The following is a 16,269-nucleotide window of genomic DNA, read 5'->3' as shown; positions in this document are numbered from 1 at the left end:
AACTTGAAATCACTCACAAAAACCCTGCAGTGAAATAAAACAGGGCAGGAGACCAAAACCAAGGGAAAGTCAGCATTTCAATTGCCCTGAACATGCAGAACCTCATAATTGGTTAACAATAAGCCACGCAAAAGAAATTAAAAGCATAAATATAGGCAAAGAGGCAAGAAACTATCTCTATCTGCTGATGATAGGATACTTGGAAAATCACCTGAGAATATTTAGGGCAACAGCTTTACCAAAGTTTTAGGTTATCAAAAAAAAAAAAAAAAGCAATAACATTGCTATATGATAACAATAACAGAAAGGAAAATCTCATTCTAAATAACTCCAGAATGCAACAAACACATGGAAATGATTTACTGAAATACATCAAAGATATGTATGGATTCGATTATTCAGTGTTCCTCAAAGAAAAAGACAGCTTAAATAGCTGGAGAGATATTCAGTGCTCATGGCTAGGCCATGCTAATATAATAAAAATGAAATTACTACCACAATTAATTTATGCTTTTAGTGTTATTCCAATTAAATTACCAAGGGGATATTTAATCAAACTTGATAAATAGCAAATTCATGAGGTTTTAATACAAAAGATCTAGAATATCAAGAGAAATGATGAAGAGATAGGGACAAAGTAGAAATAGAACTTCCAAATCTTAATCTTTATTATAGTCATCAAAACCATTTTGTATTGATTAAAAAATAGAGAGATCAATGGAACTGATTAGACAAGAGGGAATCAGAAACAACAGAACTAAATAACCCCTCATTTGGCAAAATGGAAAAAACTAAATTATTTAAAATAAAACCTCATTTGATAAAAACTGCTGAAAAATTGGAAGATTGCAGAAATTACATTTATATCAACACCTTGTCTCATATTCATTCTATAATACATTTTATTTTATTTTATTAATTTTAATATAAATTTTTATTTTTAAATATTTTTCCATCTTTACATGATTCATTTTCTTTCCCTTCCCTCTTCTTTCCCCCCTTCCAGAGCCGATAAGCAATTCACTGAGTTGTATAAATGTTATTACTTGATACCTCTTTCCATATTATTAATTTTATTATAGATTTTTTAAAAACCTAAACCCCAAATCATATACCCATATGTACATGTGATAAGTGGTATCATATGTTTTTCTTTTGCATTTCTACTCCCAAAGATCTTTTTCTTGATGTGGCTAGCATTCTTTCCCATAAGTCCTTCAGGAGTGTCCTGGTTTGTTGTATTGCTACTAGTAGCAAAGTCCATTCCATTAGATTGTTCCACAATGTTTTACTTTCTTTGTACAATGTTCTCCTGGTACTGCTCATTTCATTCTGCATCAGTTCATTGAGGTTCTCCCACTTCATTCTATAATACATTTTAAAAGGATGTGTGACCCTAACAGTAAAGGTTTTACTTTTTTTTAAATCTAGAAATTAAAAAAATTAAAATCATGTAACTCATGATCACAGGTAAGGATAAGAGATCTATTATTAACCTAACAAGATACAGAGGCAATTACAAAAGATAAAATAGATACACTGAGAAGCTTCTGCAGAGACAAAAATTAATACACACTTAGGATGTGAAGGGAAGCAGTTGAAAGGGGAAAAATCTATCATTTCCTTTGATAAGGGTTGTTATCTAAAATATATAAAATAATATATATATATATGTACTTACATATATAAATACACACACACACACACACACACAAAGGATGAATTTACATTTTGTTTAGTTCACAGCTCTGAAACCTAAATATTTGTGTGTATGTATAAATTAACAAATATATGCATATATCTTTAGGTATATGTGTATGCAAAGATGGAATATGCATGTTTATATATATATACACACATGTATATACATTTGTATAGGTGTGTATATATCTCTACATAAACATGTACACACACCTAACTAATATTAATAATTCCTAAATTGTTATTCATCCTTTGCTTCAAAGTGGACCAGTGACATCATGAGATGATGTCTTTATTATCACATGAAGTAGAATTAAGTGTGGCAAAGTTGCACAAAGTCATCAGTCTCTTTCAGGGTCCTCCAAATCCAGTGTCAAAACAAAAGTCAGAATAACTGGGGCCATGGCCCAGGATGCCTTTGTGGCATTTGAAACAAATTGTTCTCATCCATCCATTCCCTGAAGAATGTCTTCTTTTGCTAAGGGGTTAACTCACTGATGGGTTTGAGGCCTATCAGTTACCTGCAATTTGGGTAAGGCTGTCTGCTGAGATGGTTTTTTACTGGGATGTGACCACTGTACATTCTACAGCTTCTTGAAACTACAAGTAAGGTTTGGGTGAAAGGTGAACATCAAAGGAGCCTTGGAAAGGGTCTTGCAAGGCCTTATACCAGAAGAATTGGCCCTCCCTGAACCCCATGCACCCCTATTTCCAAATGGGTAAGTGGGTCAAAGAATATGAAAAACAATTCTTAGATGAACCAAAGTATTTACATGAAAGAATGCTCCATATCATTATAAGAAATGCAAATCAAGACAATCCAAGATTTCATTTCAAACACTGAAAACTGGCAAAGATAACCAAAAATGGCAATAGTCAATTTTGGAGGAGTTATGGTTTAATAGGAACACTAATATATATTGTTGGTTGAGCTGTGAAATGGTGATGGTACAACCACTTTGGAAAGAAGTTTGGAATTATGCAAACTGAGAGACTAAAATGTCCATCCTTTTTTAACCAGAGATCTATTACTGGGCATATATCCAAAGAAGTGATAGATAAAAAAAAAGTCCTCATATACACCAAAAATATTTAGTACTTGAATGCAAAGGAATATTACTGGAGAAGGAAAGGAAGAAACAAAATATGTATGTTGCACCTACTAGTCCTAGGTAGTTTTACAAATATTAACATTTGGTCCTCAACAGCCCTGTGAGTTCAGGCATATAATTTCAATTTTACAGTTGAGGAAACTGAGACAGAGGTTAGTTGACTTGCCCAAGATCATACATCTAGAATATATCTGAGATCAGATTTAAATTCAAGTTTTCATGACCCAAGGCCTAGCTGTCTATCCACTGCACCACAAGGTGTTGTAAGAAATATTACTGTGTTGTAAGAAATGATGTATGTGATGAATACAAAGAAACATAGAAAGATCTACACATGAAGTGATAGAGAATAAAGTAAATAGGGCCAAGAAAAGCATACAATAATGACAATGTAAATGGAACAAAAAAACCACACATACACAAATGTAAAGCAAATGTGAATATATTTAAGATGTCTTAAATGTATATACATGAGAGGACACCCCCCCCCCAACTTTTTGTGCAGGTAGCAAGTCCACAAGGGTTAAACATTGCCCATTTTTCAGATTTCTTCAATGCATTAGTCGATTGTGCTAATTTTTCTTTTCCTTTTTTGTCTTTAAGAATATTGTTATATGGGATGGCTCCCTGGGAAGAGGAGGGAGAGGGGTACTGGGGACACTTTCTTAAGGTGATGTAAAAAAGAGAAGATATGGATAAAAACTTTAAAATAATTTTTTCTACCATATGCTTTCCACCTATGGAAATTATCATACCAAAAAAATCTTTTATGTACTTGATGTTTCATCACATTTCTAAAAGTAAAATTATACAACTAAAATAAAATATTTTTTGGTACAGGGTTGGCCAACTGGCAAATTCAAATATAAATTTTGGAAGGTTCCAAAACCTTTCTTCTCAGCAGAACGAGAAATCAAGAAAGAACAACGAAGAAGGTGTTGATAGCAGGGAAAAGAAATCCTATGACCTTCCTGAGTCTTTATTCATGCCTGCAAACTCTACTCTGACACACAACACTGGGGTGAGCCTACTAAGATCTGTGGGGAGGTACAAGGGATATATCTGAAGATTTCAGCAGTGAAAAAATTCAGCCAACTTTAAAGTATTGTCTGCTTAATAATGTAGACTAATTTCTCAATACTAAGTTATAGGCTTTAGTCAAGATTTATACCATTATAAATGGTGCCAGGATTATTTTGCACATATCCTAACCTACTAATCTCTTTCTTCAGAGTAAGTTACCTTCAATTTAGACTGTATTTTTTCAGCTCCATCATCCCAAAAGTTGATTGTTCATTCAGACAGAGTTGATCAGGCCCTGGTAAGCTGATGTCATATTAATCAAAACATGGAACATTGATCCCAAAGTATAAATTTCCATTAGAAAGTATTATTGTTGGGGGTAGCTAGGTAGGCTCAATGGACTGAGACCCAGGCGTAGAGACAGATTCTGGGGTTCAAATTTGGCCTTAGATACTTCCTAGCTGTGTGACTCTGGGCAAGTCATTTAACCTCCTTTGCCTAGCCCTTACTAATTTTCTGCCTTGGAACCAAAACCATAGTATTGGTTCTAAGACAGAAGATAAGAGTTTTAAAAAAAAAGCATGGCTGCCTAACAAACTTTGATGCCTTATCTATATGTTTATGAATCCATTTCTGTAGAATATACCTCCAAAGGGTTCTCAACTAAATTCAAAAAAGCAGTTTATAGAAAATGACTTTAGAAATGGGAGAAATAGATGGCTTGCAGAATAGCTAGAAAGGAAGCAAGGGGTAGGAGATTAAGAATCAGTCTTAGAGTCTCATTCTACTTTGCATCTGCTGCTCTACCTGGTTTTAACTCCAAGGAACAAGCTGCTTCTGATCTCATTATTATGTTGCCAACTCAAGCCACCTCTCTCAGCTTCCTCTTATTAGAGGGTTGGGCAGAGGGTAGAAATTAAACTTGTACTTTACTCTGTTTTTCACTAATGCTCTACCTGGTTTCAACTCCATGGAATAAGATGCTCACCTCCTGGAGATGCCTACTTTCTTGCCTCCTTTTATGTGTTGTCTTCTTCCATTAGATTATTAACTCTTTGAGGGCAGGGACTATATCTCATTTGTGTCCCCCACACTTCAAAACAATGAAAGTCCTGGAGAATCTATAATTAAACATAATGCCTCTTTCCTGGCAAAAAGATATGGAACTAAAAGGACAAAATGTTGTGTATATGTGAGTGTGTGTATACACACACACACACACACACACACACATATTTATATATATGGAATGTGGTTGCTATAGTTATTACTCAAGTCAGAATGACTTTTTATTAATTTATTTATAAAATAGAGAGAAAGCGTAAAACTAAGGATATCAGAGAGAGAAGATAATTACTCCAGTCTGGATCAAACCAGGCAGGGCTTCAGAAGCCCCAGCAAAGGGGGCCCAGAGGTAAATTGCACAAGAGTTTTTGCCACAGGGCCTCCTCTGGAAGCTAGTACCTCTCAGAAAATCTAGGAAAAGGAGTCAGTCTTTTTTCACTCACCCACGTGGTAATTCTAAGGGAAAAATCCAAGAGCAGTCTGAGGTCCCAAGCTAGAGCTCCTTCAAATTCAAGTTGAAGGTGGAAAACCTGGTCACAGGAAGTTCTTACCACTTTTAAAGACCATTCCTTTTATCATTTCCTGTGCCTTCTGTCCACTTTTACATGGACCAATTAGAACTAAAGCTTTGCTTAGGACTGCCCAGGGAGCAGTCAGTCGATTCTGATTCATCATCCACTATTGCACACATGGTTCACAGACTTAAGGATAAGTGGGATAAGTATACGTGCTGGAGTCAAACTCCCACAGATCCAGGTATCTAAGAGGTGGGATGGCGTGGGCAACTAAGACAAATGAGAGATAGTCTAAGCTTCAGCCAGGAAGGTGTCATGGAAATTGCTCTGGTCTACCTCGAGTAAGGCTTATTTTTATATGCTCTGAGATCACACATAAGGTTGGCATGGAAATTCATTTTCAACATACATCTTTTCTTGGAGATGATGGATTAAGTCATACATTAACTTTGTTACTAACAACTTTTCATTCTCTGGTAACTTTCAATATTTTTCAAGGGTATGTTTGGCTTGTCTCCTTGGCTATGGGGTGGGGAGAACAGTTCAGGGATGTGCTTAGCTTTTGAAGGCAATTTCTCCATTTATCATAACATTGTGCTATCATTCCGGATCAAAGATCAGGGCTGGGGGAGACTTATTATTTCTGGTTTCTCATTACATAAGCTTCTGTGTATGGCAATGGAAAATCCAGGTGCAGTTTGTTGGAGTTTAAAATCTTAAACATTAACTTACTATTTGCTAGTTTGTTATGAGGTAATTTTAGGGGAATTTCTATATTAATACATGCAAAGGTGGAATTTCCTAGGAGTCTGTACGTGGTCTGTAGAAGCTCTAGTAACAGCCTTTACTATTCTTCTGTATTTCCCTAGGGCTGAATAGGGATATTGATCACAATAATTTCAATAATAAAGAGTGTTAGTAAGAGAAGAGTCACACAGGAGTATCTGAGTGAGGGGTTTCCATCCTCCCTGGAATTTGCTGTGCAGTTCCAGGATCCCCCCTGTGATTTTGTCATTCAGGAAGGGTTTGACATCCCCTGACATATACACTTCTGGTGATTAAATCTAAAAATGGGCAGGGGAGAGTTAATCCCATCTTCACACTATTGATAGAAAGTTTTATTTCTGGAGTTCCTCACATTGGCCAAATCACAAGTCTGGACCCTTAAAAAAGATGAATTTGCATGTTTTTTAGTTCATGGTTCTGAAACCTATGGTATACCTATGTGAAAGGGAATTTTTAACTCCCTTTATTTATCTTAACTTAATTAATCAAGTACTTGAAGTGCTCCACCCTTTTAACTTAATTAGTCTGCAACTTCAAGAGGATCCTCTTGATAAAAGTTCACACCCTCTGAGGATGGGAGGTGGATCCCACAGGGCAGTACCAGGCAATTAAGAAACTATGATTGGTTCCTGAGATGTGATAGACCATCCCACAGTGAAAGAAAGTAGAAACCAGAGAGACAGGAAGTGATGTGGAGAAAACTGTTTAGAAAAGCCAGCCCAGGGATTCTGGTTCATTCTGTGTTGGAGATTCTACATTGGTGACTCAGGCTGAAAGGAGGAGGCTCAGTCTTTGTGGCATCAGACTCTCTTTTGGTTGGTGAAATGCTTGGCTGGAGATATTCTTGTGGCCTGTTGAGATTTGCATTTGGATTCACACTCGCAGTCTAGAGGCACTTGGATCTGTACTTAGGGTATTTAGCTAGGCAATATTCCTATCTCCTTTCTATATTTCCCTCTCATCATTATCTCTACTTTGCTGTTAATAAAGCTACTAAAGCTACCAACAGACTCATAGTTTAATTTTTAGTTATCATAAATGATGACCACAACTTTTTAAATTTTTATATTTGGCCACAACCCATTTTAATCATTACACCTTTAAGATGCCTTTTAGTGTCATGACTGCTAGAGCTCTGAAGAATACACAGAGAAGCCCTTTATATTGGTTAAGTAGACCTGTTCCCATCTTCTTCTTCTATAAGTTGCTCATTTTTATTCTAGGGTCACCTAGGTACATATATCCATGAGGGTATAAAAGTTAAATATTTCCTTAGATATCTCCAATCCATCTGCAAATGAGATTGATTACGATCTCAATCATGCTCCCAGCTTGTGTGTGGCTGCTGCCACTCCATTCTACTTCCTATACCCACAAGATGTAAAGTGAATATGTGGCATATTCCAGATAGTTTGTTGTCTTTACTGTTAGAACTCAATGATTCATTTCCTACTCTAGGGAGATAATATCTACCAATTCACCCTTGTAGGAGACTACTTTTATTACCAACAAACTATTACCCACAAAGTAGGTAAACCAGACTAGTTGAAGATGCAAAGCTTCTCCAGAGAAATAGGACAATATATTCCAGATGAATCAAATACTACCCACTCCTTTGACTATCATGTTATCTCAGATCCCAGTTGATACAGCTTAAAATCCTGAAATCTAGAGCCCTAGGAATAGCGGTGCCCCCAAAACTTTTCAGCTCTTGTTTCAAGCCTGGCCACAGCAATTGTTGTGAGGAAGAAACCTCTCTTCCTCATACCACCAAATATTTAACAACTGCAACAGAAAAGTAGGTAAGCCATAGAGCTAAGAGAGTGATAGCACCACCCCTTCTCCCAACTTCCAGTCCTGCTTCTAGCTCCTGAAGTCATAATCCCAGGACATAATTCCAATGGAGTGGCACATCTTATCTGTGTGACCCTGGGCAAGTCACTTAACCACCTTGTCCTTTGGCCCTAGAGTTGTCACTATGACAGAAAGTAAGAATTTTGAGAGAGACACTGAGAAAGAAAGGATGCACATACATATAACCTAAGAATATGACAAGTCAAAAAACCTGAAGACCAACAATGCAAAAATAATACAAGAAGACTGCCCAGAACTCCTGAACAAAGAAAATGTAATGAATTGAAAGATTTGTAGATTGTCTCCAGCTAAAAACAAAAACAAGGTGGCAAACTCTATGATATATATTGGTTAAACTTAATAATTCAATTGAAAAGCAAACAATTCTTCAAGTGACCAGGATAAAGACCCTCAATTACAAAAGGATAAGAAATTTGAATAAGAGAAAAATGTTCTACAGGGAACAGATAATGCACAAGCTAATGGAAAAATGTGGAGATCTCTTTATCATCTCTGATAAGGACAGTTTAGTTGATAAGGAAATAAGGACAGGACAAGGGAGTTGTCTTTTACCTCATGCTTCCAGCTCTGGCTCCAGGAGCATGGAGTTTATTATATATATTTCAAGACTCATTTCACACAAAAGAAACCCCCCCCCGAAACTTTGCAGATGCGCAGAAGTTACAAATTATGTCACATCAAAACACAAAATATTGGCTTCAGAATAGACCAAGGCCAAGGCTGAATTTTGACTAGGTTCTTATCAGAAAGCCAAGGTGGGGAGTATCTTGGCCTTAGCTATAACAGGCAGCAGCATTCCTTGCTGTGTTAACAGTGTTAACCCTTTAAATTCAGGTTTGATAGGAACTTAAAGCTTTTCAGTAAGGCCATAATACTTTTCAAGAAGAAATCACAAGGATCACAAAAGGGGTCAAAAGAGGAGTCTCAGATTTTTATCTATTCTCTTTATTGGCTTCCCACAGAATAATTTGTTTCCAAGAATAAGGAACGTCAGGACACAAACCAGGGTGACCTATCCTAAAAATCTGAGCTTCCATTGATGTGTACTCTTAGTAGAGAAGGAAGATGAGGCCTTGTGCTAAATAGATTTGGTACTTGAAAAAAGTCACTTACTTCACAAGGGGAGAGTCTGGAAGTCCTGGGGGTGACTGGCACCTGGGAAGTGAGATGACATGGACACAGGGAGGATATTTTGAGGCAAATGGTCAAAGAAGGAACTAGGGGAACCTGAGTTCAACATTGAGCTGCTTAAAAACAGGGATGTAGGGCATATCTTCTCTGACACCGATAGGAATTAACAAAGAAGTACAATAAAACTGGTTTGTTTCTGTGGTTCCTTTCAGCATAATGTTATTTCCTTATTCATATCTTTTTATTTTTTAAATTTTGCTTTAAGTTTGTTAAATGCTAGGTTTGCAACTTCTGCTTTTTTTGGACTAGATACACAGTCATTTTAGTCCAGTACTTTACCCCATATTTCAATATATGTTCTAAATGAATGTTACCTTAATATTAAATATCATAGTATTTTAAAATGTTAGAAGAAAAGCAAACAGTATGCTACTCACAGCTATGGGTGAGGGATATATTCTTAAATAAGATATGGGGACAATTACAAAATATAAGATAGATAACTTTGATTACATGAATTGAAGAAGCTTTTTCACAGACAAAATTAGCACACCTAGTATAAGAAGGGAATGAAAAAAAAATCCTTGTATCCAGTTTTTCTAATGAGGATTTGTTATCTAAGACACATAAACATTTACTATTTGTACACATTTGGTTAACAGCCATTCTATATTTTATATTGCCCATGTTTTTGAATTTTTCAGTGCATCAATCACTTTTGCTAATTCATATAACCCCCTCCTTTTTATGTCTTTAAATATTATTTGTTATGAGATGGCTTTCTGGTGTCTGGTAGAGGATAAATATACTGGAGATAACTGTAGTGATGTAAAAAAGCAAAATAATGCATTTTTAAAAAGTTAATAGGCAAGACATATAAGGAATTGATACAAATCTATAACTTTATGAATAATTCTCCCAAAAGTAATCTGTTACAGTATATGATAAAATTTTTTCCAAGGAAATTCCAATATATAAATAATCACATTAAAATATATTTCAAACTACTAATAGTAAAGAAATACATAAGACAACTTTGCCATTTTTCTTTGCAACATGTAAATTGACAAAGATGAAATAATGGCAATAGTCAGTATTAAAAGCTCTGGGAAAGTCAGGTACATTGATGTGTTGGTGAAACTACAAAGTTGTTCATCCCTTTTGAATATCAATTTGGAATTGTACAAGGAAAATTAGTAAACTGTCCATACTTTTTTACCTAGCAATGCTCCTCCTGGAAATATAGTACATGAAAGTAAAAGATAACAGTGGTTCAATATTATCAAAATATTTATAGCATCGCTCTTTGTGATAATAAAATATTGCTAACAAAATAAACTGGGAAATGACTCTAATACTATGTCGTATGAATGGAATGGGCAAGTAGATTGTGCAGTAGATAGAATACTGCGCCTGGAGTCAGGAAGACCTGAGTTCAAATCTTGCCTCAGACACGAACTAGTTGTGTGACCTTAGACAAGTCACTTAACTCTGTTTGCCTTAGTTTCCTCATCTGTAAAATGAGCTGGGAAAGGAAATGGCAAAGTACTCCATTATTTTTGCCAGGAAAACCCCAGATGGGATCACAAAGAGTCAGATGTGACTGAAAACTGAACAACAACAGAGGAAATATGTATATGAGAAATTCAGAGAGACATAGTACAAAGACAAGTGATCAGAACCAAGAGTATAGTATATCCAGTGACTAGTTTTCATTTATTAAATGACACAGGAAAGAGTACAACGGATTGAGAGCCAGCATTGTAGTCAAGGTGAACTGAATTCAAATTCAACCTCTTCCACATGATGCTGTGTGGCATTGATCATCAAGATACTTAAATTGTTTATCTCATTTTTGTTGGCTATAAAATGAGGATAATAACGGTATAAGAAGTTGTGTGAGGATCAAATGAAATCATATTTGTAAAATGCTTAAATAGTGGGTGGTTAGCAACTGTTTATTTCCTTCCTTCCGATTCAGTAACATAGATGAAAAGAAATCAAATTTGAATTTAATTTTTCTTCAAAAGAATAAAAGTCCTGGAGAATCTATAATTAAACATAGAGCCTCTTTCCTGGCAGAGAGATAGGGAACTAATAGGACAAAATGTTGTGTACATTGTTGATGTTATTGTATTCTTAACTGTTTTCTTGTAAAGGAGGAATCACTGTATGCTTAGGAAATGACTGATACATAAAAGGAAATCTATAATATATGTTTTCAGAAAAGTGAATAAGAATGTTTTATGATATATAAATTTAATAGCTTTTACATTTTAGAAACTTAAGAAATATGGACTTGATGAGAAGCAAATATGATTTTAATTTTTAACCATAAAAGATATGTTAATGGGGGAAATAATTCTTGAAATGGAAATAACATTAGTAAAATAATGATTGACTACACCTCATCCCCAAATTCTTAAGATACCACTGTAAGTTCAAGTAGGAACCAAGTCACGAGAAGTCTTACAGAAGAGACATGCTGCTAGAGAAGGAGAGGTCCTGAGAAGTCTAGTAGATCTGGGAGAGCAGAACTCTTTATGGACACAGCGACCATAAAGTTCAAGGCTGTGCAGGTCAGTGAGGCAGGTGTGGCAGGATAGATTCTGTGTTGCTGAACATCTTCTCCCCACACTTATACTTCTGTACCACAGACCCTAGGAAAGGGATTCTGAACTTCCTTTTCCCTTTGGACTTCCTCACTGGAAATCAAGGGCACAGAGGCATCTGTTTTTGGTGACCAGAAACTTTGGAGCCAAGATACAAGCTGAAAATTGAATGAATTACTGAGATCTGTGACCATTGTAATGTTGTGTCTTTTTTCCCTTTTTCTAGTGCAGTCTTTATTGCCAGCAAATTTATGCCATGTTCGTAAAAAGGGCTATATACAATTGGCGCAACTGGAAGATGACCTTGATACACCTGGTGTTACCTGTCCTGTACGTTTACTTATTGCTCTCTGCCTTTAAGACTCCAGAAATTAAGGATGAGCCATCCATGAATTTGGATTTAGGACCATATGACCAAACTGTCATGCCCTTTTCTATCTCTGGGAATTCATCCATGACCCAGAAAATTTTTAAATCCATTGAATCTCTGCCAAAGCCTCAGGGACTTATCCTTAAGGAAGTGAAAGGTAAGGATTATGTGAGTATTATAGTATGCTGATGTGAAGAACTTTCTGTACTAAAGAGTCCTACTATTAAAAGCTAGAAGGAAATTTAAAGATTATTTTATTTGTTTAAGTGACATGTAAGGGCACACAGTTAGCAAGTAGCAGTTCAGGCCCTTAAATACAAGCCCTATAATTCCAAATTCAGTGTTCTCTTTACCAAAGTATATCCTTGCTACTTGAAAAAAATAAACCCCAGTGTTCAGCTGTGCCACAAACATGGCATTCTTCCTTTGGTTCTAATCCTCACTTGTTAATATGGTAATTTTGGCTACAAGCATTCTAGACATCATCACTTGCAACAAATAAAATTGTCTCTTTACCCAAACTCTCCATGTAGAGCAGTTTTCAATACCTAAATTGGCTCAAATATTGCATGCATACTAATTGTCAGCCTCCTATATTTGTTCTGTGGAAGCAAGTGGGATAAAGGTCAAATGAAATGACACCTATTCAATTCATTCTGGAAGCACAAATCCAGGGTTAGGAGGCTAGGCTAAGGATTACTAGATTAAGCCTATTGTGCTTTACAAAGATTTAGATCAACAAAAGGGGATCCCAGGCTTTTACCTTTCACAATTGTATACTGGTTAATTGAGTTATTAATAGCTTGTTTTTCTTGAATTACAACAAATTTTAAATTCATAGAACTATACTGGCTTTTCAAGATATGCAAAGTGCAAAATTACTAACATCTCTGGTAATTCACAGTAGAAGACAAAAGTGTCCTTGGTAATTGAATGTTGTTTCCATATATATTTGTTTTTCACTTTCTTTTTAAATGTTTATTGTATTGTATTAGGTGTTTTACAATTGTTTTCATTTTTAAAAAGGAGGATTCAATCTGGTAGTTTTAGGGATGCCTTTTTTCCCCTCATCACTAAGAAATAATTGTGGTATCAAGACAAAAAGGCATCAATAAAATTTATTCTTTTTGAAAATTCAACTGTGGAAGGTGAATATGCCCTTGGAAATATGGATCATTTAATATACATACTATCTATCAGTCTACCCCAGTGGTTCCCAAACTTTTTTGGCCTACTGTCCCCTGTCCAGAAAAAATATTACTTAGAGCCCTTGGAAATTAACTTTTAAAAATTTTAATAGCAATTAATAGGAAAGATAAATGCACCTGTGGCCATCGCCCCTCCCCCCAGGATCGCTGCAGCACCCACCAGGGGGCAGTGGCACCCACTTTGGGAATCACTGCTCTACCCCAATGCCTCATCATTTAAAAGATTTTAATTTTTCCCTAATTAATTTCCCTAAATGTAAAAGCAGTTTCCAATATTTTAAAAAGGATTTTGAGTCTCAAATTCTCTCCCTTCCTTCCACTATTCCCCAAGATAGTAATGAGTCTAATATAGATTTTATATTTGCAATCATGTAAAATATTTTTTCATAATAATCTTTTTGTAGAAAGAAACATGAATAAAAAATTAAGAAAGAAAATGAAAAAAGTTTTCTTTGGTCTAGATTCAGATTCCATAATTTTCTTCTCTCAAAGTAGATGGCATTTTTTATCCTGAGTCCTTTGAAATTGTTTTAGATCACTGTATTCCTGATGACAGCTGAGTTATTCACAGTTGTTCATCATACAATATTTTTGCCACCGTGTACAGTATTCTTCTGGTTCTGCTCATTTCACTCTGCTTCAGTTCGTGCAAGTCTTTCCAGATTTCTTTTTGTGTTCCTCCTGCTCATCATTTTTAATAGCATAATAGTCTTTCATTACAATAATATTCTATAATTCATTACAATCATATATTACTCAGTCATTCTTTAGTTGATGGATATTACTTCACTTTCTAATTCATTGTCCCCACAGAGAGTTGCTTTAAATATCTTTATACATATAAGTCCTTCCCCTTTTTGTTTTTTTTATCTCTTTGCGATACAAACCTAGTAGTGATATTGTTCACTCAAAGGGTATATACTGCTTTATAGCCCTTTAAGCATAAGTCCAAATTGCTCTCCAGAGTAGTTGAATCACTTCAGTTCAAAACTTCCCCCAACAATGCATTAATGTCTCAATTTTCCCTACATACTCAGCATTCTTAAAAAGTCTACTCATCACTTTAGCAGAGCCAGGATGGAGGCTTAGTAGCAGTAAAAACCAAAAATACTCTGACAGTCCTTCCAAACCAATCTTTAAAAAGTGCCACAAAACAACAGGCATCAAAAACCAACAAAAAGATGTAGTGAGAGAGCTTTCCCACTGAATATAACTTGGAAGATAGATAGAGAGTTGATTTTCATGGGACAAGTGGGAACCAGAAGCAAAACTGCACAGAGGAGTGATGGCCAACCACTCCCTCACCTACTGCACCAGATTCCATAACTGGGCATAGACTAACTTTGGGATCCCAGAACTTGTACTATACCCACAAAAGAGTGCCTCAGATCCACCCTCTTGAAGTCTCAGGCCCTGGCACCAGCATGAAGAGAAGCTGGAAGTCCATAGCTCTGGTCTCTTTCAAGCCTAACCTGCTAAAGACCTAACTCAAGGACAAAATAGCTCACAGTGCAGATAGTTACAAGCTAGCAGAGGAGCCAGAATCAGCAAGCAGGTTTCAGAATTCCCAGTCTACAGGGGGAAAAAAAGCTGGGAAAATGAGTAAGCAGCAGAAGAAACAGTTAACTCTTGAAAATTTCTATGGGGACAGAGCAAAACACAGAACCAATAGGGGAAAGTGAGATCCAAGAATCCACATGCAAAACTTCAAAAAAAAAAAAGAATTGGTTTCAAGCTCTGGAAGAATTCAAAAATGAATTCAAAAATCAAATAAGACAGGTAAAAGAAAAATGGGAACAAGAAATGAAAGGATTTCAAAAAGAAGATAACTTAAAGAGCAAAACTGGTCAACTAGAAAAAGAGGCACAAAAATGCAGTGAAGAAAAGAATGTTATGAAAACTGGAATGGGCCAAATGGAAAAGGAAGATCAAAAGATCATGGAAGAGCTTCCGGGTTAAGATGGCGGCAGAGTAAGAAGCAGCTCTTAACCTCTCCTGACCGAAACATACAAAACTCCTCAAGGGGACATAAAAACAAGTCCAGACGAACGGAGGAACCCCACAACAGGGCACAGCGTGGAAGGTACGTGGAATCGAGACATTTCCAAGCTAAAAAGGGCTCTCACTCACTCAATCGCGAGCTGAGCAACCGCCCCACCCCCACCCCCTCCACACTCACCTATAGCTCCGAACCCAGCTAAAAAGAAATAGAGCAAGTTTGGGGCACCCATCGAGTCATCGGCAGCTCCGGGACCTGTTCCTGAGAGCAGCAAGACTTAGGACCCCATTAAGTCAAAAAAAGCACGCGAAATCTGAGCGCGCGCGCCGGAGCAGGACGCTGGGCGCAGAGAGCCGGCTGAGTAGAGGCGTGGGTGGAGGCAGAACTAAGCCTAAGTGGGGAACCAGTGCAGACGGGTATACGACTGTGGAAACAGCGCCCTGAGACTTGTAAAGAAACCTCCAGCAGAGGATCAAGCAAGAGGGCCCACCAGGGGGCTTGACCTTGGAAAAAACCAGAATTCAGACCTCAAGAGCCAATAGATTGGGAACAGACACTGAGCCCGAGGATAAAGCTGAGAAGCTGCTGGGCTAATGATGGCTACTCAGCATCAGGAGGTTCAGAAGAGAAAGAATAATAACAAAAAGAAGAAGTCTTTAACACTCGACAGCTTTTACACAGAGAAAATCCAGACAACCGAGCAAACAGAGGAGGAGAACAAACAAGCATCCGGACCCTCCTCAAATAAGGAAAACTCCTCACAAGCTATGGAAGAGTTCAAAACTGAGATTCTGAGGAAAATGGAAGAGATCTGGCAAGAAAATAACAGTTTAAAAGGTAGAATCTTGCAATTGGAAAGTGAGGCTCAGAAA

At 36.6% G+C, this 16,269-nt stretch overlaps 1 protein-coding gene across 1 annotated transcript in view; it reads left to right on the top strand.

The window, feature by feature from the left end:
- Positions 1–16,269, top strand: part of LOC123249930 (phospholipid-transporting ATPase ABCA3-like) — a 306,282-nt gene that overhangs the window by 163,413 nt on the left and 126,600 nt on the right. The window contains exons 17-18 of the mRNA XM_044679017.1: positions 3,654–3,834; positions 12,047–12,347. Of these exons, the coding sequence (XP_044534952.1) occupies positions 3,654–3,834; positions 12,047–12,347 (482 nt within the window). The remainder of the gene's footprint in view (positions 1–3,653; positions 3,835–12,046; positions 12,348–16,269) is intronic.

Source organism: Gracilinanus agilis, chromosome 1 (assembly GCF_016433145.1).
Source record: "Gracilinanus agilis isolate LMUSP501 chromosome 1, AgileGrace, whole genome shotgun sequence".
NCBI lineage: Eukaryota > Metazoa > Chordata > Mammalia > Didelphimorphia > Didelphidae > Gracilinanus > Gracilinanus agilis.
This window is presented reverse-complemented; position numbering and strand designations above follow the sequence as displayed.